The sequence below is a fragment of the Castor canadensis genome, chromosome 5 (genome assembly GCF_047511655.1).
Source record: "Castor canadensis chromosome 5, mCasCan1.hap1v2, whole genome shotgun sequence".
Classification (NCBI taxonomy): Eukaryota; Metazoa; Chordata; class Mammalia; order Rodentia; family Castoridae; genus Castor; species Castor canadensis.
The window spans coordinates 155,264,382-155,289,650 of record NC_133390.1 but is presented as its reverse complement, the minus strand read 5'-3'; the positions used below and the strand labels follow the sequence as shown (position 1 = coordinate 155,289,650).

The 25,269-nt window shown below is 53.4% G+C and overlaps 1 protein-coding gene and 1 long non-coding RNA gene across 2 annotated transcripts in view; one reads left to right on the top strand and one right to left on the bottom strand.

Moving 5' to 3' along the window:
• Positions 1-25,269, top strand: part of LOC141423390 (uncharacterized) — an 85,631-nt gene that overhangs the window by 3,440 nt on the left and 56,922 nt on the right. The gene's annotated exons all lie outside the window — the stretch shown is intronic.
• Scrt2 (scratch family transcriptional repressor 2) lies at positions 5,127-17,228 on the bottom strand. The gene is made up of 2 exons (XM_074072410.1): positions 17,096-17,228; positions 5,127-5,917 (listed from the first exon to the last, which is right to left on the bottom strand). Exons 1-2 carry the CDS (start codon positions 17,226-17,228, stop codon positions 5,127-5,129), a joined length of 924 nt encoding a protein of 307 aa, XP_073928511.1.

Genomic DNA, 25,269 nt, shown 5'->3' with positions numbered 1-25,269 from the left:
CCACAGCTGTATTTTGGAAAGCATGTAACTTGTTCAATTTCACAGGCTCATAGGTGAAGGAGATTTGCCTCAGGATGAATTGTACTGGAACCTCACCCATAGGTGATTTAGAGGACATTTTGGATTTTAGACTTCAGAGTTGGTGCTGGAATGAATTAAAACTTTTTGGGCTGTTGAGATGTAATGAATGTATTTTGCATGTAAGAAGGAGGGGAGGTGGGGGGATATTATAGGCAGAGGGATCATTTTGTGTCCTCTTCAAATTCCTTTGTTGAAATTCTAACCCCAAAGCAATCTGTTAAGAGGTGGGCCTTTGGAAGAGGGCTAGATAATGAGGGCAGAACCCTAATAAATGAGCCCCTGAGGACTGGAGCTGAGGACACACAGAGTCCCTGGAGAGCCCCCCCTCCCAGCACCCACCCCCTTATCCCTCGCACGGTGTGAGGACACAGCCAAGAAGATGGCCATCTGTGTTCCAGGAAGCAGGTCCTCAGACACCCAATATATTGGCACTTTAATCTAGGACTTCCCAGCCTCCAGAACCTCAGTTTTTTGTTTTTTTTTTTTTAGTCATCTAGTCGATGGTAGTCAGCCCAAACAAAGAGGGTCCATCCATCAGGCCTGCATTTGGGGAAAGATACCTGTGGCTACTATGGTTTGAGGAAAGCAGGTAGAGGAGACAGAATGAATTCTAAGAGACCAATGAGAAGGCTGCTCTGGTTGTCCAGGTAAAACATGATGGTGGTGATGGACTAAGGTGGAGACTGAGAAGATGGAGAGGAAGAGCCAGGAGAACCTGGAATGCGTTGGATGGTAAGGCAGGAGACAAGATAGGAGAGGTGACTTCTGGGCTTCAGGTCTTCAAGGCTGGCTGGGTACTGGGCCATTCATGGAGCCAGGGAAATCCTGGAGAACTGTGTCCTGGCTCCAGACTTTGGCTGGTCTCTGGTGCTTTGGGGATATCTGAGTGTGCAGTCTACAGGTAGACAAGACCTTGCATTGGAGAGGAGAGGGGAAGTAGAAAGACAGGCTCAGGAGGCATCTGTAAGTGGGAAGAAACTGAAGCTGTGGGTGTAAGAGATCACAGGACAGGATAGGGGTGTCCTCCTTGGGTACTGGAAGTTGCTGGGTGGAACTGCCTGACCACAACTAAGAGGAGAACCAGACAGCGATGTCACAGAGGAACTGAAGGCCTTTGAGAGCACTGTGACAGACTCAAGGGGCTCTGGGCTGCAGGTAACAAGATCTGATTCAGTTGACTTTGACAATAAAGATTCATGTCACCAACCATGATGTTTCAGGGTGGATTTTTCATTGGCTTCTGGATGACATCAAGACACAGGCTTTTTTCCATGTCTCTGCTTTGCCATCCACAGTGTGGCTGGTGCATATGCTAAAGCTGGTTCCCTTCATGGTCACAAGATGACACGGTTCTCTGCTCATGTTCAAGGGCAACAGTGACTGGACTTCCTTTTTCTTAAGATAGAGAAAGCTGTGAAGTTTTCCATAAGCTTCCACAACCCTCTCAAGTCTCATTGGTCAGAATTGGCTCATGTGCCTGTCTCTGAACCCAGGGAAATAGTATTACTTAGCCCGTCAAGACCGTCCTTCCAGCTGATGTTCAATCCCCCAATGCCATGGATGCTAATCAAGGAGGAGGGAGTGGAATGGATGTTGAACTGCTATACCTGGGCTGGAGATGGCCCATGGGCACCAGCATCCACTCCCACCTCCCTCTCAGGCACCTTCAGTAGTGCATGGCTGGAGTGTTAAAATGCCTTTCCTCAGACTTCCTTGGGCAAGGGTGCTGGCAGTGGATAAAGTTCTGCCGCTCAGATGTGCTTCTGAAGAGATCTGGATGTCAGAGGCGAGCAGGAGCCATCTTCCTACTGCTGTTGCCTCTTACTACTGTCAAGATGGTCTTGGTGTAGCAGTGTCGCAGCATGAGCCAGCGGCATAGCAGATATGAGACAATTTCAGGGTCTCTGGGTGTTCTTGAACTCAGTAGTTCCCCACCCCCAGTAGCTGATGTGGAAGAGGCAGTAGCTCTCCTGGTGACAGAACTCTGTGGGGAGGTTCTGGGGGCCCAGCGAAGGACTCACTCCAGCCCTTCCATGAGTTTTGTCAGCAACCAATTCCCTGTATTAATGACTTGTTGCTGCAAAGGGATTTAACCCATGTGTAAGCCTTTGATCCACAGTGGTTTCTGTCCTCTGCACCTGAAATGGACATTACGGATGCAACTGCCACCCAGGACAGTGTGTAGCCACAGAGTGCTGCTTGCAGAGGTTAAGGAATGCAGCAGGTGCCTGCATCCCTCCAGCCCCATTGGCGACTGTGTGCTGGGGCAGGGGAAAGGCTCCCACAACTGCTGCCACTGCTGGAAACACTAGCACACCGCTCAGGATGCAGCCACCTTTGCAGAGATGTGTGTAAGGAGCACACTGCTTCCAAAAGGAAGAAGCCCACAAGAAAGCTCCAGGGGAGGTAGAGTTCCAGCCTGCACACACCCCAGGCCCCGCCTGACATCCACTTGTGGTGAGTCTGTGATGGGGTTAGTGACCGGAGGCTGGTGGTCTCAAGTTTTCAGTGAGGCCAGGCAGCTGGCAAGGAGGATGGACTGCTTGTCCATCTTCTGAATACTTTGGGTAATAGATAGCTCACGAGCTCTAGAGGCAGCTTACTGGTTTTGAACAACTAACTGTCAAGCCAAAGCCAGCCTTTTTGCACGCTGCTGGCATTGGCAGTGTACAGGACCTTAGAAGACTGGCCAGAAACTAGGGCTGAGCAGTAGGGGGTGAGGTGGAGAATCTAGGGTTTATAAACTGGTTGTCAGAGGGCAAATCTGACCACTATTGTATTTCTTTGGCAGGTTAAGGTTAATTTGCATTGGAATTGCTTAAGGAGAGACACTTGCCAATTAGTCACAGGCTCCATCATTCCCTAATATTGTACAGCAACTGGCTTCATTCACTTGTGTTACTAACCCGGCCCTTATTTGAGAAACATTTAGGATTGAGGATGTCTGGGACCTTGCAGATGTCAAAGGATCCCTGGTGACACCTACAGGCAGGTCAGGCTACAGAGAGAGGAATGGAGTGGGAGAATCTAGCTGTCTCGCAAACTCTCCCCCCACCACCCTCGCCAATCACAAGGTCTAGAGGCGCTGGTAAGTGGCCAAGTCCCTTTAATATCCCTGAATTGCGTTACAAGTAATACTGCTGAAGGTCGGGAAGGGATGGGGGTCTGGGGGGCAAGTCGGGGGCGAAGGAGGGAGGGGGAGCGCCAAGCGCTCATACAAAATATGGCCAAAAGGCTTAGCATGCATGGAAAATTATTGCTGTCAGAAATTCCTATTTACAGGGTCAACACCCTCCATAATTGCTTCTGTGACCCCTCTCTCTCCCACCATCCCTTTAGCCTCCCTTTCTGGTGGTCTCACCAACCCCTCTGTAGGCCTAGAGAAGGCCCCCTGCTCTGGGGCCCCTCCAGTCTCCACCCTCTTTTGTGGCCGGGGAGGGGAAAGGGGAGTCCAAGACTCCCCGCCCGCAAGCTGGGCGCAGAGCGATGGGGGCGCAGGCGTGTGCTTAAAGCAGAAGGGGCCGGGGCCCGTGCGCGTGGAGGTGTGTGCTTCGGTCCTCGCCCGGGCATGCAAAAGCGCGGCGGAGGAGGTAGTGGCGGCCCACGGGCGGGGGTCTGGCAGCCCCGGCCTCTCTGCCCAGGAGAGTTGCATAGACATGGCCGGGAGAGAGCGCTCCTCCCGGGGAGCGGGCCAGAGGCCCCAGCGGGGTCCGGGGCTCAGTCGGTCCCTGGAACCTGGGGTCTCTCGAGAAGAGGAATAAATAAGAAAGAATAGAGGAGGCTCCTCTTTCTGGACTCCCTGGAGCAGGGGTGGAGGGCTCAGGAGGGCGGGGACCTGCCCCGTGACAGGATCTCCCGATGCTTCCTCCCCTCCCCACCAGCCTCCCTCACATTCTCGAGTCCCTGTCCTCATCGAGGTCAGGCTCTGATGAGGGTGGGGGCTTCTCCCTGGACCGTGAGAGGGTGTGGGGTGCAACCCACTATGGCCTTTGCTGTCCTCTCCTGGACATGCTCCCTGACCTCCCAGTCCAGCTGGGGAAGCCAGACTGTCACTGGGTGAAACCAAGAGATTAAATAGAATAATAAATAGATAAATAAATAAATACACAAATAAATAACTGGAGGGGGCCAGCCAGACAAGGAGTCAGGCATTGGTGAGGTGTCCAGGCCTCCCCCAGCAAATAAGGAAGGGAACCTGTAGTGATGAGGGTGGGGGAAAGTGCTCAGAGCGTCTGGGGAGAGGGCACCTCCAGGCTGGAAGCCCAGGGACGGGCTGTCCTGGACTGAGAGGAGTCACTTTAGGGGGCAGGGCCCTGAAAAACTGCCCCTCAGGTCCCTCTAGGTTAGGAAAACTCAGAGGGGTGAGAGGTGCTACAGTGAGGAGGGGCTTTGGAGAGAGTAGGGAGTGGTAGTGGGTGACAAGGGTGAGGAATGCAGGGATGCAGGGATGGAGGGAGTGAACTGAAAGGTTGGACCTAAGGCCCGAGCCTGGAGGGCATCAGGCACAGAGTGGGGACACTAAGAAGGGTGAAAATTCAATCCCTAGGCAGACACACTCAGCTGAACTCAGCAGAGAGGCCTGAGGGATGGGTGGGGTTGGTTGTGGTCTGAAGAGCCTGCATCCTGGTATGGATAGGGAAACTGAGGCGTGGGAGTTAAGGGTAGGTTTGGGCCATAGATTGGGGGCTCCAACAGATGAAAGGGCAGAGGCTCAGCGGAGAACTAAGAAGGAAGGTGTGGAAGTTAGGAGAGGGGCACAGGGTCTGGGCAGGAGAACTTTCCGGCTCTGGGGTGCAGGAGAGGTGCGGACCTTGTGCCTGAGTTGGGAGCCTTGAAGGCGCGGACAGGGGGGTCAAGGTCCGAGTGGTGGCCGGAAAAGATGCTGTGGATGGGGTGCGCAAAGACGGGGGCAAACAGTGCGGGAAGTGAGTTGTAGGCTTGGGGGCTGGAGAAGAACATTCCGGGCCAGGACGGGGGTCCCCAAGGGCATGGGAAGGAGTCACAGGTGGGGGCCCGGGGCGCGCAGAGAGCGAGGTTCGGGCGGCTCAGCTGGCCGGGCCGGCTGGGGGCGGCGGGGGCGGCTCGGCGCCCTTTACGCAGGCGGCCTCGCAGTGCTTGTGGAGGTAGGACTTGAGCGCGAAGCTCTTGTCGCACTGACGGCAGCGGTAGTGTTTGAAGGCCGAGTGCGTCTGCATGTGCGCGCGCAGATTGGAGCGGTCGGCGAAGGCCTTGCCGCAGTGCGCGCAGCCGAACGGCTTCTCGCCTGTGTGCGAGCGCATGTGGCCCTGCAGCAGCCAGGGCCGCGAGAACGCCTTGCCGCACACGCCGCACTTGTGGCGCAGGTTGTGCGTGAGCACGTGCATGGCGAGCGCGGGCATGGACACATACGCCTTGCCGCACGTCGGACACTTGCGCGCCAGCTGGCTGTCCAGGCTGCGGTGCGTCTGCTTGTGCCGACTCAGGTTCGACGACGTGGCGTACGTCTTGCCGCACTCGGCGCACGCGTGCCGGTGCCCGCCGCCCGCCGGCGCCCCCGCGCGCCCCGCGCGCTCCCCGGCACTCCCGGCGTCCCCCGCGCCCGCCGCATCCCCGCCGCCCCCGCCTCGGCGCCGCCGCGAGCGCCCGTCCGAGATGAAGAAGGCGTCCATGGAGTAGCTGTCGGTTACGGCCGCCTCCCCGCGGAAGTAGCGCGCCGACAGGCTCGACTGTGGGCTCTCCGGGTCGCTGTACTCCTCGGGCGCCGCCGGTTGGTACGCGGGCTCGGCGGGCGCCAGCTCCAGGCCCGGCTTCTGGTCCGCATCGTAGCTGCTCGGGGGCAGGCAGTGCGGGACATAACCTGGAGGGGCGAGAAGTGGACGGTGGTGAGGAGGAGGCATCCAGGGAGGCTTCCCGTGACTGCTCATTGCCCGCGCCCTCCAGCCCAGCTTCCCTGTTGGCAGCCTTTGGAAAACGATGGCTGCCCGTGCTGGTGGCTGCAGGCCTGCACTTAAACTCTTTCTTGGGGTCCAAATCCTCCCTCTATGGGTCACTGTGTGAATAACTGCCACCTGACTCCATGGAACACCTGGTCAGCACAGATGTTCTGGCTTTGCAATTACTATCTTAGATGCTCACAATCACTCAGTGAAGGTATAATATACCCCTTTGTAAGTGGAGAAACTGAGGCATTGACACTCAGTCCATTCGAGCTTACAGCAGTGAGTGGTGGAGCTAAGATTTAAACCTGAGAAGTCTGACACTGAAACTCATTCTCTCTTTTTCCCAAGAACATTCTGCCTTTCCAATCCTATTACGTCCGTGGCTCTCCATTTTCTTATCTACAAAATGGAGCTTATACCTGGTACTCGTGGCTCACTCCTCTCAGCTACTCGGAAGGTTAAGGAATCACTTGAGCCCATTAGATCAAGGCCAGCCTGAGCAACACAGACCCTTGTCCCTCCACCAAAAAACAAAAACAAAAAACAGACCCTGTCTCAAAACAAAACCCATAATATGAAAATAAATAAGTCAATAAACATTTAAAAACCTATTTTCAAAGTGAAACTGATATTGGGCCCCTCTCAGGGTAGTTGTAAAAACCTAGTGGAGTTCTGCTGATAAGCATGTAGTGTGTTAAAGCTCTTGGTGAATGACAGGCTGTGCCTTGGAGCTTTACACATAACTCATTTACTTGTCAGAGGAAGTAGGTACTGTTATAGTTGGCATTTTACCTGTAAGGAAATTGAGAGGAGGGGAGCACTCAATAATTGCTATATAAATGTTAGCTATTGTAATTACGCTTTTTACTTGCTTAAAAAAGCAACTTTGCTGAAGATTATTTGTCTGCTTTCCTCACTACTCTTTGAACTCCCCAGGGCTGGGTCTGTGTTCCCAGCCTGCCTGGCTTTCAGCAGGTGTGTGAATAGGTATCACAGTCCAGCTAGATGGACCTCTGGGGTTGCTGGAGGACTGACAGGGGTCAAGTGTGTGACAGGTAATAGCTGCTTCAGAAAGGGAACTTGTATTCCTCCCAAGGTTGCTTTGCTTTTCTTCTAGTGAGAGTCCACCTCCCCTCCTGCTTGATGCAGTTGGACCAGAAATCCCTTCTGTCATTCATTTGAGTGATTGGTGCCTGAGCAGGCTGGGGCTGTCCCTGGGGATTTCACAGGGGCTTCTGGAGGGCAGAGGCCACCTCATTTGTCTCTGCCTCCCTTGGCCTCTCCTGGTCCTAGCACCTTCCCTAGGGACCTGAGGGCTTCGCTCCCTAGAGAGTTCCTGGCAGACATTGAGCAAACACATCATCCCGGCACTTAATTACCAACTGTTTCCATTGTCCTTTGATTCCAGAGAACAATGGCGGTTAGGCCCTGTGCTGAGGTTTCACAGCTGAGGAGGGGCAAGTCCCATTTGACCCTCTCCATCTGACCCATGAGACCTGTAAACCCCCACCCCCATCCTCTTCCATGAAGTGAGCAGGTGTAAGAGGGCTTTGTAGGCTGGAGACAGGCTCCAGTGATGTTTAGATCTGGGCTGGCCACTCTGGTCAATATGCATTCCCTCAAAGGGCCTAGCTGACCCAGTCTCCGGACCTTTGCCTGTTGTCTGATATTTGGGATGGTCATATAGCAAAATCTGTACAGACTGTCCTCCAACCCTGAAGGCCAGGGTGTGCCCTTGCTTTTGCCTCTGTTCTGTCTGTAGGTGGCCAGGGCCCTCTGCACATAGGTGATTGGCAATTCCAGGTGAATGGCCCAATAGCAAGGAACTCTGTGGTCAGAGGCCAAGAGGTCAGAGGTGGTGGTTCTTTTTAAATCTGAGTGGGAGGGGTCCCCAACCTCTTGGTACCCTGTCTCCATCCCATATGCCTTTAGTCTGCAGGTCCCCTGCTCTCCAGGCAAGGAACAGGCCTGATGCACAAATTCCAGATGTCCAGGGAGCATTGCTTTGGACTGAGTGAGATACTTGGGCACTTCCAGACTCCCTCCTTCATAGTTACTTCATAATTCCTCCATAATTACTGCTGATGTAAGACTAGCTACGTTGATGGAACACTTAATACGCGCCAGCCTCTGGACAAAGTGCTTCACTCCATCTTCTCACTAAGTTATCACAAAAGTCTTGTTGCAGATTAGGAGACTGGGGTACAGAGTGGTGATGGTGCTCACTCATGGGATTGAGCAAGGATTGGAACCCACTATATTGCTCCCCTACACCCAGAGGGGTCCCTGAGGACACGGTTGTGGCTGGGCCCCCACTTCTAGTCACCAAGGCCCCAGCCGGTGCCCAAGTGCCCTTCAGTAAGTACTTGTGGGATGTGTGATAAGGATTTCCCAGGCAGCTTCACTCCAGGCAGTCCTTTCTACTTGCTCTGGGGACAGGGGTGCACCTTATGTGGCATGAGCATGGAAGGGGGAGGACAATTTGATGTCCTGACACAGTTCTAGCTGGGTGACCTTGGGCAAGCCATCCATATCTCTGTACCTTGGGTCCTTTTTCTGGAAATGAGCATATGGGAATGCCTTTGGAGGGGTAACTAATCATGGGACCAGTGTTTTGCATGTTCTGGTTACTAAAGAAGAATGACATGATTGGTTGAAAGTATAACTTTGGTGCCAGGCTTCCTGGATTGAGTTCTAACTTTACCATTCCCAGATCTGTGGCCTTGGTCGTTTCTTTTTCTTTTTTGCGGTGCTGGGGATGGAACCCAGGACCTCAAGCATACTAAGCAAGTGCTGTACCACTGAGATACACCCCAGGGTTGTAGCTGTATATCCCTGGACAAAATATTTGACTTCTCTGTGAGTCTTCAGTTTCAGTAAGGGTCCACCCATGGACAAACAAATAATGAATAATAATGGAGATGCGTCAACCCATGAGGTGCCACCTGAAGAGGTGTGCATATGTGAACACATTCTGTCCTTGTGATGGTACCATTTTACCAACTAGGACATCAAGGCCCAAGGAAGTTAAGTAACATGCCTGCAGTTCTGCAGAGGATAAGTCTGAGCCAGGATTCCAGCCCCCCTGTCTGGCACTTTGTAAATCAACAATATACATTAGCTGTTCTGAGTAACAGAAAGTGTTCCCAGATGGACTTCTATGCTACAGTTTTCTTGGTGTCTGCCTCTGTGTATCTTGCTGTTCCTCTCTGGGCCTCTGTTTCTTTCTTCAGAATGTGCCATTTTCCCCTCATGTTCTGATGAGAAAACTTTTTGAGCATAGTAGGAGCTCAAGGAACCAGACAGCCCTCATTCAAATGTGGGCCCTGTCCATGGTGCCCTCTGCTGGCGGCTAGCAGCACCACAGCACTGCAGCATCTTAATCCTGATGTGGAGTCTCTTTCTATAGAAACGGGTGATTCAAACAACAGCTGCTCATTTGCATAGGGAGGAACGTAGGAGTGCCTTCAGGATAGGCATTGTAGGCCCCGACCGGGTGGCCAGTGGCTGTGAAGTTTGTTATCGATTGGGAGTGTTGGATGAAAGTTTGATGGTCATGTTAGGATTGGGTGGGTCTAACTTCCTTTGTGACCTTGGCCAGGTTGTTTAACCAATCAGGGCTCAGTTTGTACAAGAAGTTGACTGGGATGCTCTAAAGACTTTCTGCATCATGGATGAATCCATCACTGCATGATGCTCTTTTGTCCCCTCTACTTCCTGCTCCTCCAACTCTGCCCTGTTCTCCTCAGATTCACAGATGTCCCCAATGTGGGCAAGTAAGTCAGCCTCTGCCCACCACATCTGTATGAGGGAATGTCATAATAGGAGTGGATGAATTAATGCATATAAAGTGCCTAGTACAATACCAGGCACACAATAGACACTCAGCCTTTACTGTTATTGGTGTCATTATTATTCCTACATTTTCTGGTGATATCTTCCGAATCTGCCAGAGAGTAGGAGATAAGATACCCATAAGTGACTCAGGCTGTTGTGTGATTTGGGGGCCTCAACCCTGGAAATCCTTTAAGGTACTGTAAATCATGCTGTCATCCTATACGTGAAACCCAGACAGGTTTGGGGTGCCTTCCTCTGCCACTGGGTTTACTATAGGAGGTGCCTGTCCCTCAGCTGACAGGTGGAGACAGGTCTTTTTTATTTGAGTTCCAATAGAGGCAGGAAGGAGCTGGGACCCACAGAGAAGAGACCTGGCTGGCACCCTGGCCCTTGTACATAGACCTGAGCTGTATGACCTTGGGCAAGTCATGCTGCCTCTCTGGGCTGAAATCCCCTTTTGGAGGGATAGGAACCAGAGTCACCTCTGTCATGTAGGGCTCTGGAGAGGGGACAGAAATATTAGAGGCATGCACATGCCACCTGAAAATGGTTTTGGCTTTCTCTGCCTCAGAGTCTTGATGTTTTAGACTGGAGGTCCAGAATTCATTTTAAAAAATAATTCTGGTGCCAGTGGAGTTGTGGAAAGTGAGATTTACAAGAATTCACAAGCTGGGTCTTCTGCAGACACTTCCACATGCTACTGCCTGACTGTGGAGCTGTGGGGGTCACAGACTGGGGGCTGTGACCACTCGCCTGGCAGCAGAACCAGCCTCCTGGGGAGCAGGCGCTGCACTGCGCCACAGGCCCAGTGAGGGTGGAGGACTAGCCCAAGGTTAATGAAGTGGGCATCAGGTTTGAAACCTACAAAGCTAGTGTTCTCTCTGGAACACCCCAGAGGGTGTGGGGCCTGCTGGGGAGGGAAGACTGCCACCTGGGAGTTAGTGTCTTACACCGTGACTACTCAGGTGGTCTGTGGGGTAGAGGGCAAGTAGGGAGAAGTTGTTCTAGAAAGTGCACCAGCACCCTATAAGTTTTTGTAAAACCCTGGTAAAGATTAACAGTTATTGAGCACTTACCGTATGCAAGCCTCCTGCTAACTACTTTATACACATGAATTGAAGTCTTAAGGCTACATCCTCCCATGCCCTTCCTCTGCAGACCCTGACGCCTGGAGAGGAACCTTGATCCCCCACCCGGGTCACAGAACAAGCTCTCATCAGAGCCCAGGTAGCCTCCTTTTCTCAATGGAGCTAGGCCAGGGCTCTCTTCCCTAGCATCTCCCAGACTTTCCTTGTGCCAAGTTTCCTCCAGGGAATTTCTTGCCCCAATCCCACCTCCCACCTCCCGAGATGGGCAGGAAGAGAGGGACAGTGGGAGCCAGTTTCCCAGGTGGCCAGGTTCCTGCGGAGAGCTCGCCTGCTGGGTGGGGGGCACCGGGGCTGCTGCATGGGTCTATTTAGAGCTGCTGCTTGCTGTGCCAGGGCCTCGGGCCTCAAGAATCAGCTCCAGCCAGCTGAGCAGAAAGCCAGGTCTGTCAGCAGCAAAGCAGGATAAAAATAGTTTCTCCTGTCTGTGTGCAGAGCTGGGCAAAGGGGCTGGGTACCTCCCCCTCCCCCTATTATAGCATCTTTGTTAGCGGCTCCCTGGGCACTAGACCAGAAATGACACCCACCTCCTCTGAAGGCCTGGCAGCTGGTACCTCTGCCCATGGGGGGAGGGGCCCTGAGTCCAGGGAAGCAGGGGACAGAATGAGGGTGGCCCAACATGACCAGGGCTACAGCATATGGGGCTGATGCCCACTGACTTAGGTTCAGGGGTGTTTCTAGAGAATTCCAGAGTCCCTCACACCTCCCCTGCCTTCTGGAATTCCCTCTATTCTGGTCTATTGTGTGACCCAATTCCTATGGCCCACAGGGAGGTCCATGGTCCTGCAGGAATCGATAGGAAAGACTTTCCAAGGGATTGCGGAGACAAGCATGAGTGGCTAAAGGTTTCCAGTTGCCCAGCCCTGGCTGGTGGAGCAGCCTCCTGATTCCTTGGGGAGGCTCTTGGGTGGGCCTCCTTCTAGAAGCAGGTGTGCTGCACAGGGCTCCACCTCCTCTCCAGTTCTGCTTTCTGCCCTGCCCCCTCCCTGCCCTTGAATGGTGTAGTCAAAGGGCCCGTTCCAAAACTCCGACCCATAGGCTGGCAGCCGCCAGTTCACTCCAGGGGAGCCCACAGATGGGAAGGAGGCCAAGAAGACTGGCAATCCCATCTCTTTCAGCAACATCTCACCCTTCTGCCTGCTCCCTCTGCTGAGGGCCTCCAGGATGCAGGGCCCCTAGAATATGTGGGTGAAGCACCCACCAGGAGGTGTGATGGGCTGCACCACTGATGCTCTTGTTTTGCCTCTGCGGGTTGCTGCAAGTCCTCCCTGCCATCTTGCCTCTGTCTACTCTGTGTGTGGGGAGGTTGTGCACCCACACGCATGTGAATGTGTGTCCTGGGAGCCTCTGGACTGTATACGTTGCTGGCTGACATAAAGGACTTGGGTACTTTCCTGCCCCCACTTGGGAATAATAAACTGAGATGATCCAAAGTGTGGACACTCCCCTCGGCTCCTACCTCTCCTTTGAGGCCCAATGCCTTAGAGACTCTATGCCACGTGGGCTTTGCTATTCCATACCCCCACGGAGCCCTGTTAATTAATAGGAAAACCAGACTTCTGAGTCCCCAGAAAGTAAGAGTGGAAAGGTCATGTTCAGTTGCTCAATTTCATGAGAGAGAAACTGAGGCTGGTATGGGGAAGACTAGCCATGGCTACACAGGAAGCTAATGGTGAACCTAACTGTTGGACCAGCCAGGCTTGAGAATGGGTCTAGATATGACATTGGACTGGAAATTAGACATGCGTCTTGATCCTGGACCAGAATCTTGACCTGGATCAGTTCCTAGTCATTGAAACTTGAACATGGATTTGTCCTGGATATCAGACTTGGTCCTATAACCTCAGACATTGGCCTTGGATCTAGAGTTTGGGCCTAAGTTCCACATTGGACCCAGACCTTCTGATGTATCTATAACCTGGACTTTGGATTTGGACCAAGATCAAGATGCCAGGGGACGTGGTGGCTATAGAAGTCTCAGATGGTCTTGCTGTGTGTTCTTGGGCACCATCCTGACCTTCTCTGGGCTTCCTCTGCTGAGGGGTTTGGATAGGCCTTTTGCATCTCTGCTCCCCCATGGACCCGTACCCGAGGTGCGGGTAGATGTGCAGCATCTGAGGCTGTTCTGCTGAGCTCCCAGGCCTGGCCTGGAGCGACTCCCTGGCGCCATCAGAGGCAGGGAGAGGAAGCGGGCGCTGGTATAATGTGGTCAACTAGATAAGCCCATGGGTAGCGTAGGAGCTTCCTCCGCCTGCTGGGGGAAGCTTAATGTAGCTGCAGAGGGCAGACTACTGTGTTATTGGATTGGCATTGATCCTCATCTGCTTGGGTCAGATGTACTTTGAGAGGGTGGGGGGTAGGACAGGGCTGGGGTGCAGAGGGAGGGGCTCTGCTCTCAGCTGGAGATCAGAGTTAAGTGTGAGGGGAGGTGAATACTCCAGAAGATGCCCTTGACGGGGTGGGGGTGGGGGGTGGTGCATGGAGACCACCAGCATGCAGATGAGTGAGCAGTACCTTTTCTGGAGTGGCTGAGAGTCCCAGCATCGCCCTGGATGGAGCCCAGGGCAGAGGACGAGGTTCTGACGGGGGTAGGAGGATGTGAGTTGGCATCTCACAGAGAGATGCATCTGTGCTCAGAACCACCCAGGGGAGAAGAAAGGAAGAGAAGGCTCCAGGGAGTCAGAATACAGTGGAGGAGCAAGAGGGGCAGAGAGGAAAAATGGACATTTTATTGGAGGGGACAGTGGACTTAGAGCTTGTCCCCTTCTTTGGGAAGCTCTCACTTGGGAGGCACCCCTTCCCTATTTTGAGGTTCTGTGGGCTTAGGGTCAATGTGGAGCCCAGACACACCTGCTGTACATCTGCCCTGCCAGGTGGCAAAGGCTGAAAAGGGAGGGAGGAGTAAGTAAAAAGACCACGTGTGTGTATGCGTGCATGCATGTACCAAAGTGTGCATGCGTGTGTGTGTGTGTGCGCGCATATGTGTGTGTGTGCATGCGTGTGTGTGCATGCGTGTGCGTGCGCGCATGTGTGTGTGTGCATGCGTGTGTGTGCGTGTGCGCGCATATGTGTGTGTGCGTGCGCATTGTGTGTGCATGCGTGTGTGTGTGCATGTGTGTGTGCGCGCATGCGTGTGTGTGCGTGTGTGTGCGCATGTGTGTGTGTGCGCATGCGTGTGTGTGTGTGCGTGTGTGTGCGCATGTGTGTGTGTGTGTGTAGAAGGAATCCTCCAGGAATTCTCCATTCCCAGAGCTGGGGGTCCACCCCTTTCATTTGGGTCCTTCAACTTATTAGTTAGGAGCCTGTTTTTCTTTGACCTTCACATTTACAATCCCCCCACCCCCTGCTGCCAGTCCCCCTCCTACCAGCCTCATCCTGACACTGCAGTGAGAGCTTCAGGATGGCTTGTAAGAGGATCTTTCTAATAACTGGAACTGTCTCCAGCCCCAGGCCCTCCCATCACCCTCCCTTCCTCCCTCTTCTTCCCTCCTCCTCCCTCCCTCTCCTCTCCTCATTTCCCCCTCCTCTCTTTCTCCTTGTTTACCCAGCACACTTACACATGCTGAGAGAGAAAAACGTCGGCTCAGCAATTTTTCACACTTCCCTCAAATGCTCAGCAAGGTTATTTCCGGCAGAGTGGAGACAACGGGCCACTAGGAGCAGGCGATTCTGCGAGGACCCCTAGGACTACCCACCTACCTATGGAGTGAGGGAGCCCTCACTGCCCAGTCTGGCCACACCCCAGGTAAGGGAGAGGCCCCTGAAAATAGGACAAGGCAGACTTTGTGTTTCTTAGTCATACCCAGGCTTGAAGGGCTACCCCTTGGTCTCCTGCACTGACCACCCAGAGCAGACACTGCCAGGCCATTGACCAGGTCAGAGGGCCCGGTTTCCCTGTGGGACCACCACAAAGACCAAAGCCAAGAAAGGTGCCTGATCTCAGAAACATTACTAACCTCAGGCCGGGCATATGTTGAGTAGAGAGCCCCAAGGGAAACCCTGACAATGGCCTCCTAGCATTCTGCTAGATCCTTATCCAGGCCTGTATCCTGCCTCCCACAACACACTTGACCTTCATAGAAGCTGAGCTTGTCAAAGTTGGAAGGATGCGTAGTTCATGACATCCAAACTCTTTCACTTGTGGGGAGGCTGAGGGCCAGAAAAGGAAAGGCACTTGCCCAAGGTCACACAGCAAGTCAGAGATCAAAAGCCTAGGCCTTGCAAGTTCCAGGCCAGGCATGTGGCTATCAAGACAGCCCTAGGACTTCCCAGAGGCCAAGGACTCTTGGGAAGAGTCTGGAGCCCCTGGGAAAAGGGACAAAGATAGGGGTGGTTCTCCAGACCTGGAGAACCTCCACAGTATCCCCACTGCCCTCCCCTGCTCCCCTCCATTCATTCAGGAGCCCTTCCCTGAACTGAGTTCAAGACAAGGTATTCCCTTGCCTCTCTCCTCAGGAGCAGCCAGCAGTTTTGGCTGTACATGGGAAATTCTCTGGGTTTCTCTGGGTTTCCTTAGCTGGCTTGGGGACAGGACCAGGAAGGCCTCAGGGCAGCTTTGTGTTAGTCCTGTAAGGGATGACCCCCTTACCCCCCCTCCCCCAGGCTTGCAGATCCTTCCATTCCTACCGGCAATACTCCCCAGCTTGGCATGGCCTCAGGTCTACCCTCTGTCTTGTCAGCCTTCACTCAGATAAGACTGGGCTTCTGTCTCCCACCCCAAGAGGCCCTGGGGTCAAGAAGAGAGGACAGTAGAATAAGGGACATGTGGGCAGAACAGAAGGCTCTGTTGGGTTGCTGGAGGAGGCCTGGGGCTGAGGGTCTGCAGCTGTATCCTGATCATTCCCTAACTTCTTTGACCTTGATGAGGTCACAGAACTCTCTGCCCAGCAACTTCCCTCTACCTGGCTTGGCAGAGTGATGGAATGTAGGTGAAGTGCTTGCAAGTCCCTGAAGCAAAAGCAGCCACCCTCTAAGCACCTGTCTTTTGCCATCTCAGCTCAGCTTCTCCCTTCATCCTTAGCCCTTTCTTCTTCTTCTTCTTCTTCTTCCTCTCTCTCTGTCTCTCTCTCCCCCTCCCTCCCTCATTCCCTCTCTCTCTCTCCACCACACACACACACACACACACACACACACACACACACACCCCTCAAAGCTGATGCCACACATGATGTCAGATCTCTCACTACCAAAGTGACTCCTCCTCTCCAGACTCCTGCCCTGGTGGGGGCCATCAGAGGAGAGCCCTTTTGTGATCCCCCTGGTGGAGGATGGGGCTAAGCAGTCTCCTCTTCTTCCTCCCCTCCAGAGGTCACCCCCTTTGGGGCCTGAATGACCTCTCTTGTCCCCCAAGCCCTTGTCCCTGCAGGAACTTGCTCTGAGAAGAAATGGAGTGTGGGGGGTGGGGCAGGAGGTAGCTTACACAGAGCAGCAGGGTTGGCTCTGGAGAGGGGCAGAAGATGAAGAAGGGGAGGGAGGGCAGCACAGGGGACTAGAAGCCACTTTGGGGGAACCCTTCCCAGAAAGCCCCTCTTCCTTGCAGTTCCCAGGACAGGCCCAGCCTTTGGCAGGCATGTGGCTGAGGGTAACAAAAGAGTTGTTGAGAGAGGGGATCTGACAGCACTTGTCTGGCATTGCCAGGGGGAGTGGGCTCGAAGGGAGGACGGGTGCCCCCAGCTTCCCCTAGGGAGCCAAGCCCACCTCCCCAAGGACTGGCAGTCCAGGCCCCAGTTACCTTCCCACCAAGAGGCACACTCTGGCAACCAGCCTGTTTCCGTCAACCCGGGCGAGGGGACCCCTAAACTGCCTTGTTCATTAGCTAGGGAGCACCAGCCCATCATGGGCTCCCTCTTTCTCTGCTCTCATCGCCGGCTCGCTCCAGCCCCGTTGTAGGGCCACAACTTTCAAAGTCCCGGCTGGCGCGTGGTTGCTGGATGGGTCGACCCTGCGACTTTCCCTTTGTACGACCTAGCCCCAGCCCCGCCCGCCCGGCCCTCAGGAAGTCGGGGAGGCGCGCGCGGCCAGAGAAATCTCCTCCCGGGGTTCCCCGCTGTGCGCGTCCCTCCTCGTGGCCCAAGTTGGGGAGGGCCGGAGCTCCCCTCCCCTCGTCCCACTCACCGTTGTCCCCGGGAGGGCCCCGGGCTCCAGGCAGCACGTAGGCGGTCTCCAAGGGGTGGTAGGTGGGGGCCGGCACCCCGCTGCACTGGAAGCCGTCCCCTTTGATCTTCTTCACCAAGAAGGAGCGCGGCATGGTGCAACTGGCGGGGGGCTCGGCGGGGGCACTTGCGTGAGGCCCCGGAGGGAGCAAGCGGCCAGCCGGGAGCGTTTGGCTGTCCGCGCGGGGTTTCAGCACTGGACAGCTCCCAGCGGGCGGGCGGCTGCGCGGAGCCGGCACCGGTGGCAGCGGCCCCGGCTCGGGCTCGGGCTCTCGCTCCGGCTTGGCGGCGGCGGCGCACAGACAGGCGGTCGCTGGAGCTGTGCTCAGCACTCCGGCTGCCGGCTTTATATGGGACGCAGGCTGGAGGAGATCAGGTGGTCCCCCAGCAATGGAACTGTTCAGCGCTCTAATCCATCAAATGTCCCCCAGGACAATCGCTCCGCACTCGTTGCCCTGAACCGACGGCGGTGGGGGCAGGCCAGGCGCAGGGAGCAGCAAGCAGGCAGGAGGGGAGAAAGTGAGAGCGAGAAAGGCGCAGAGATAGAGAGATGGAGAAGGGGGAGTGAGTGTGTGTGTGTGTGTGTGTGTGTGTGTGTGTGTGAGAGAGAGAGAGAGAGAGAGAGAGAGAGAGAGAGAGAGAGAGAGAGAGAGAGAGAGAGAGAGAAACACGATGAAAAAGGTAGAAATAGAAACAGGGAGACCAAGATAAGAACAAAAAGACACAAGAGAAACAGAGAGAAGAAAGACAGGGATGGAGAAAGTAGCAACACACACTCTGGCGCCCGCCCCGTAGGAGGAAAAGAGAAATCCAGACACACAAAAAGGAAACCCCCTGGGGATGCAAAGAAAGGGAAAGAAAAGTGCAAACTAGAGGGAGAAGCCACGGGGAGTGGAGGGAAAGCAGTCCCGTGCTGGTGGGGTACAGGCACATGGGGACATAGGGAAGGGAATGCACAGAAAAGAGTGAGCCCATCAGCGACCACCCTATGCCTGAAGTCCTCTTCCTCTGCCCCAATTCTGAAGTGGCCAGTGTGGATGCCCAGCTTTAACTACAGGAAGTTACCCCCACCCCAGCCTGGACTCCTGCTGGAGCCCCCTATTGGGTTTGGGGTTCAACTTTCTTCTCCCAGAACTGGTGGGGGGAGCAAGTCCCCCATGCCGATGCCGGCCTGAGCTGTCCTGTTCCGGTGCCTAGCTCAGGCAAGCGCTGCAAGAGGAAGTGAAAACCGTCCAGTAATTAATTTCCCTGCTGCTGGGGTGGGTGGTGGTTTTGACACATCCGAGGCTGTGTCTTTCCCTGAAGCGGGGAGCAGACAATAGAGACACGTGGACTGGGAAGGGAGAGGGGGGAAGGGAGGGGGAGCGGGGTTCCTGCTGGAACTCTTTGCAGGTCAGCTCCTTTGTCTCTGGAAGGATCTGAGCAGCCCCCCTCCCACAATCTGGCCTAAACCTGGGGGAGCCCCCATGTCTTGGCAGGACCCAAGAGCAGGAGAACTCAGCTCCCTACCCAGAGGCTGCTGGGCAAAGTCCCTGGGTGGTGGGCGGGTTTCAGCAAGTGTGAGATGGCCAGTGTGCAAGTCCCACCATCGGACTCCCAGGATGTCAGGCTCTCCCTGACCAATGGCATTCTGTTGATAGATGCAGAGCTGATGGAGTGGGTATGTCCTTTGGTGAATGGGTCCTCTAATACGAGGTGGGAGTGCAAGATCCAAAGAGGTCATGGAGCTGACTGAGGTCACACAGTGAGTCAACAATCAACAATATTTTCTAGAGACTTCTGTCCTCTGGGCACCATTAAGACAGGGGCTATGGTGCTGTTGGAAGTGTGGCTTAGAAGTCTCAGAATAAAATTTGGGCCCTGCTCTTGTCAAGGCTCTGCAAGTCCTTGTCCATCTTCATAGTAGTGCTGCCTCATGTTTTGCCCCCAGGGACATTTTTTAAATTCACACTCAGTCACTGAGGGCACAGGTCTGCATTCTGTGCTCCAGCCTCCTGACCCTGCATCTATATTTTCAGGCTTGCTGCCCTCTTGGCCTTTGTACAGAGCATCTCTCTCTCCATTCATGCCAGGGAACTCCAACCTGTCCTTAGGACTTAGCTGAGACATTGCTTCCTCCAGAGGTGTCCCCAGATTCTTTGTAGACCAAGCCATCTTTCCCATTAGTCCACTAGACAAGGACTTTGTCCCCTGTAAGGCCCAACACACTCTAAACACTGTGCATAAGGGGCTCTAAGCTCCCAGCTCTCCTTCCTGTGAGCCATGGAACCTTGGGCAAGTTGCTCAACTGCTCTGTGCCTTAGTTTCCCCATTTATAAAATGAGAATAATACTTGTCGCTACCTCAAAGATTGTCAAGAGCTACTTCTAAAGGGCTGGAGATGGTGACTAGCATAGAGCAGGTGCCCAAGACACCTAGATTTCCTCTATATAATTACATCTGTGTCATCCCAACATTCATCTCTCATCTTTGTGGGGCACTGTGGAATAAGTTGTGAACTGGGCACCCCTGGTCTCTGCTGTCATGGGGCTCATATCCAAGGAACACTAAACAGAAAACACCTAAGTCAATATCTTTCAAAGAGTTGGTTCATGCTTTGAGGGTCACAACACAGGGTTAGATGATGGAGGGGGGGGTGTTGGGGTCTTTAGACAGGGTGACCAGTTTCCTGGGAGAGATGACACTCAATCCAGCCAAGGAGAAGCCAAGGAAAGAGTGCTCCAGGCAGAGGCTTTACACATTCAAAGGCCCTGAGGCAGGGGTAAATTTGGGCTGCTTATGGAACAGCAGAAAGTAGAAGGAGATGAGGAAAAGAAGTTGGCAGGGCCAGAACCCAGAGGGTGCCCAATAAACCCTGGATGGATGGATGGATGAGTAAATGAATGAATGAATGAGTGCAGTGGTAGATTCAACCTGCAACTATAGTCTGCAACTATAACTAAGTAGTTCTATTAGTTGGAGGATAATTTTTTGCTGCTTGAATAGCAAAAGTTGTCTGCTCGGTTTTGAACCATTTTTCACAGTGTAGCTATATTTCTGGGTCTGTGCTGGGTCATTGGCTCTCCATCCTCTAAGAGTCACTGGGTTCAATAAGAAAAGGGGGCCAGTGAGCTCACCTCTGTTCCCATTGCTCTATCCACCTGCTTAGAGGTGGCAGAACTGAGCCCAGAGAACGTAGTGAGGCACTCAGGGTCCACAGTGACTTATGGGACAGGGCTGTGGCTGAATTCTCACTGGGCAAACCATAGACCTACTCCACCTGATGAGAGAAGACCTCTCAGAAGTATCTAAGGCCCTGCAGCCCACAAGTGCCAAGTTGAGGATAGATCCCAGGTCCTTGACCTCTCTTGGAAGGCATTGTGGGCCCCTTTAATGGTTCAGAAGAAAACTTCCACCCAGGAGCTGAGGTTGAAGACTGTCTTTGGGTTGAGGATGAAATACACTAGGGCCAGCATAATTTCACCACTAGGACATTAAGAAGGGTCTGTTGTCCCCTGAGCCTCTCCCAATACCAACTTACTGGTTCAGAAAGTCCACTGTTGGGAATTGATTTCTTCAAGTGGCATCAAATAAGGGCAGTATACTATTCCCAAGGGTATTTACAGCAGCATCAGAAGTTAGAATAACCTGGGCAAAGTGGGGAGAGAGTTGTGAAGGAGACAATGGAAATTCTGCAACCATTAAAAATTATCATATGGGGGGAGCTAAGTGTGGTAGTTCACACCTGTAATCCTAGCTACTCAGGAGGTGGAGACAGAAGAACTGGAGTTCTAAGCCAGCCCAGGGGAAAGGCAGCAAGTCCCTATCTCAAAAACAAAAACACCAAAGGGATTGAGGGTCTGGCTTAAATGGAAGAGCACTTGCTTAGTATGCTCGAGGCCCTGGGTTCAATCCCCAGTCCCACATATAAAAAAAAGTCAGACAGGGACTAGCTCATGGAATTATGTTAATTGAAGGATAAAAAATCCAAAAATGTCTCATAGCATATTTGCAACTATGAATCAAAATCAAAATAGACATGTAGAAAAGTGAAAGGAGGCTGGTGGGAATAGGTGGGGAGAGGGGCTTCTCTTTTCTTTTTGTATTTTCCAAAAGGACCATAAAATATTTCAGTTCAACAGATACTTCTCTTGAGCACTTGCTGTCTTATCTGTTTACTTCCAAAGACAAGAAATGAGAAGTGTAGTAAAACATGTCACGATATCATCATTCTTCCTTCTGACTTGGAGAAGGAAGCATTGCCAGTGGCAAACTCCCTAAACAACACTTATTTTTTCAGAGGACGGTACTGGGGTTTGAACTCAGGGCCTCGCACTTGTTAGGCAGGTGCACTGCTACTCCAGCTATGTCCCCAGTCCCAACAACACTTATTATTCTATCAGCAGCACGTGACTGAGTAACCCCCGTGCTGAGCACCCATCCTTAGGAGAAGCCAGCTTTGCCTGGGACTTTACAGCCAGGGGTTTTGAGTCCATTTATTACAAGTTCAGTTTCCTGCCCAACCATTTCTTTGCTGAGTGGTTCTCTGTGCCTCCGTTTTCTCATCTATAAAATGGGGGAAATCAACAGCACCTGTCTCACAAGGTTGCAGTTACAGTTAAGTGACAATGTACCTGTAAAGTGCTTAGAAGAGCACCCAGCACATAGTCACAGGACTTGATAAATGCTGACTGTTGCTATTTACATACCTGCACTCTGCTAAGCCTCTGCAAAGCCTCATGGGAGAAGGCTCTATTATTGGCCCAGGGTGAACAGCTGGCTTAAGGCCTGGTGGTCTGTGTGCAGAGGACCTAGGGAGGGTCCCATGTCTATGTGGCTACCACCTGACTCTCAGAAGCCCTAGGCTTGGCATAATGGATCTAGCTGCTGGGGGCTACAGGCTTCCGTACCAACCCTGCCCTGCCCCCATCAGGAAGGAGGGCAGCGACCAGGGTCTGGATGTGAGTCTCGAGCTGTGTGACCTAAGTGGCTGGTGGAGCCTCCCTGGGTCTCACCTGGCACATCTGCAATAAGGATTAGGCATTGTGGGATTTGCAGGCAACACTCTAGGGTCAGGAAGGAGCACTGCCCCGGGGGTCAGGAGCTTTGTCCCTGCCCTGGCTCTGCTCCCTCCACTTCCTTCAGGCCCCAGCCTACTTATGTGTCCAATGGGGACCAGACAAGATGGTCCCTGAGATGCTGTCCAGAGCTGATAATGGAATTCTGTAAGGATTCCAAGGAGGAGAGTGGCCACAAAGGCTTCCGCCCCACACTGATGGGGTGCTCTCTCCGGGAAGCTCTACTTACTCCGCCCTGTCTCTCCAGTGCATTCATCCAGACCCTGAGCCCGAGAGCCTCAGCCCAAGGAAAGGGGAGGAGAAGGATGGACTGGGAGGTGTTTCACAGCCCTGGACACCCAGGTTCTTGGAACCGGCTTGCCTGATGGTGTGGTGAGGCTGCTAAAATTTGATAGATACTGTGTTCTTGCTCATATCACTCTAGTCCTCCAGGGAAGCAGCTGTGAGACTGGAGGGGGCAGCAGAGATGTGTTGGGATGTCACCTGTGAACAAAGGTCTAGGAGGACCTCTGTGGGGGTGAGGGCTGACGCCAGAAAGGCCGAGGAAGAGGAAAGAAGGAAGACAGGGAAGAATGTTTCTGGTTGGTGCAGCTCAAAGGAGGTCTTGGTCAACCTGATAGGGGCTCCAGTGAAAGACTTCCTGTAGAGGAGTCTCACATGGGACACAGTGGCCAAGCCCTAGGTCCTAGCAGTGTTCAGTCACTGGGCAAGGGTGCAGGGGCTGTCCTCTATCCTGGAAAACCATGGCCCCTGCTGGACATAGGCAGATGGTGAAGGGGCCACAGCTGGAGGGTCTCAGTGGTGCAGTCCAGAGGGGGGTTGTTTAGCACCTTACTGTGGTACCATGTTTTCCTTTATTCATTTAATGAACATGGAGTTCTGGGCCATGTGCCAGGTAGATTTTTCTTTTTGCACTTTGCAAAAGTGACTGAATCCTCACATTCACCTTTTGAGGCAGACAGTTTTTGCTGTCCCATTTTACAGAGGGGACAACTGAGCCCAGAGAGGTTGCCTTAGGTTTCACAGCCTGTACATGGTGATGAGCCATGAGTTCCCCCAGGGAGTCTGCCCCACAGCTGTGCCCTCACCTGTCCTCATTGCCTCCTCTCCAGCTATGAAGACCCTGGCAGGGATTTCTGGGGACATTTGCGTTTTCATTCCTTATTGGCTTAGGTCCTCTCAGTCTCCACAGACCTCAGGAAGGAGCTGACAAGGTGGTTGGGGGCGTGACCCCAACCCTCTTGACAAGACTCTTGAATGGTCTACTCTCCTCCCTCAAAGCCTCCCACCTCAAGACCTTTGCATATGCTGTTCCATTACCCAAAGCTTTCTTTCCTCTCCTTCCTGACTAGTTAACCCTCTTTTCCCTCCCATGTCTGACCCCAAGATCTAGCTGGGCCCAGGTGATAAGTGGTGAAAGAAGGAGCATGTTTCACAGTCTTAGTGAATAACAGTGCTAGCTGACATGTACCAAGCACCTACCATGGGCCAGGAGCCAAGTCCAACCCTCTGTGTAAATCACTTTACTGAATCATCCTCCACTTTACAGATGAAGGAACCAAGGCTCAGAGAGGCAAAGTGACTTGCTCAAGGAGACTCAGCCACGACTCAGTGGTGTTAGGACTCAAATTAGGCTGTGTGGCTGCAAAGCCATGGCCTTAAACCACAAAGGCTTGAAGGTGCTGATGCTGGGCAGGTAGGAGAGAGCACTCCAAGGCCGAAGGCTCCTTGAGCCCTGGCACAGATCTGCTCCGTTCATTGTCACCTACCCTGTGCTGGGTGAGCAATACGTGATCAGTGAATGAATGATAACAGAAGGAATGAGAACCTCCCATGACCTCCACTCACTCCCCTGGGTCTCCTGTAGCCAGGGGCAGGTTGCCTGTGGGCTCTCAAGACACCTCTGCTTTGCTGGATAATGCTGTGCCTGTCCTGACTGTCAGACATTGATGTCCCCCATTAAAGCGTCTTTCCTTCCAAGGTGGAGACATTCTCGTTCTGACAAGGTCACATGTTAGGCAGCTCCCTGAAACCTCTGGAGGGAGGGTTCTGGCTGGCACAGTCTGGTCGTAGGCCTCCAGCAGACCCAGGAGACTTGGGACAGGTCCATATTGGGTGTAGAGTGGCTTAAAGGCTGCTCCGTAAGAACTGCACATTCAAGCAAGAGCAATGGTTCAGGCCTGTCACCCCAAGCCAGGATTTAGCCCCAGTGCTGCCTCTTCAAGCTGTAAGAATTTGCACAGAAGCTTTGTGCCTTTATTTCAGCTCTGTACACTGAGGCCATTGGTAGCTCCCACACAGGAGGCTCCATGACACTTGGAGGACAGCCTGCAAGGGGGAAGTGGATCTGAGCAGCCTTGGAGATGTCAGCAACATCCCCTCCCACCCCCACTTGATGGTTGGGGAAACTGAGGCATGGGACAGGGGAGTGCCTTCCTGGTCCATCCAGGCTCCCTGCCAGGATCTCTCACCTCATGGAGGCCTCTCCTGCCTTCCTCTCTTTCCCACCAGCCGAGCTCAGAACCGTCCCTGGCAGATGTGGAGGCGGCTGTCGGAGCTGCAGAGTCTGCATTTCCGGGCTCTTAGGACTCCTGGCACAGAGGAGTCAGCCCCTCTCAGCACCAGTTCTTGCCTCCTGCACTCTGCCTCTGCTCGCGCACCAGCTGGGACCTGTCGGCTTCTGGGGAAACACAGACCGTGGCCCTTGTGCTTGGAGGCAGGGGGCTACCAATATTGACCTGTGCGTGACCCCAGACTTGTTGGGGGGATGGACTCTTAAAATGACATACCTGTGCCCCCCATGCCCTCCTTCTCCTCCACTGCACAGGGGTTACTTGCATGGGTGGTCTGGGTTCAAATAATGCCCTGTTACCTACTAACAAGTTATCTACCTTGGGCAACTTACTGTTCCTTTTTGGCCCTCAGTTTCTTTGACTCTCAGACAAAGTCGTTTATGCTAATGTCACCTGCAGGGCAAGTGGAGGTGAGAGGTGCTTGCACACATCAGTGCTCAAAAATGGCAGCCATTGTTAATGTCAAGTCCACCCTCTCAGAGTTGACCTCTTGGGCCTTCCAGTCC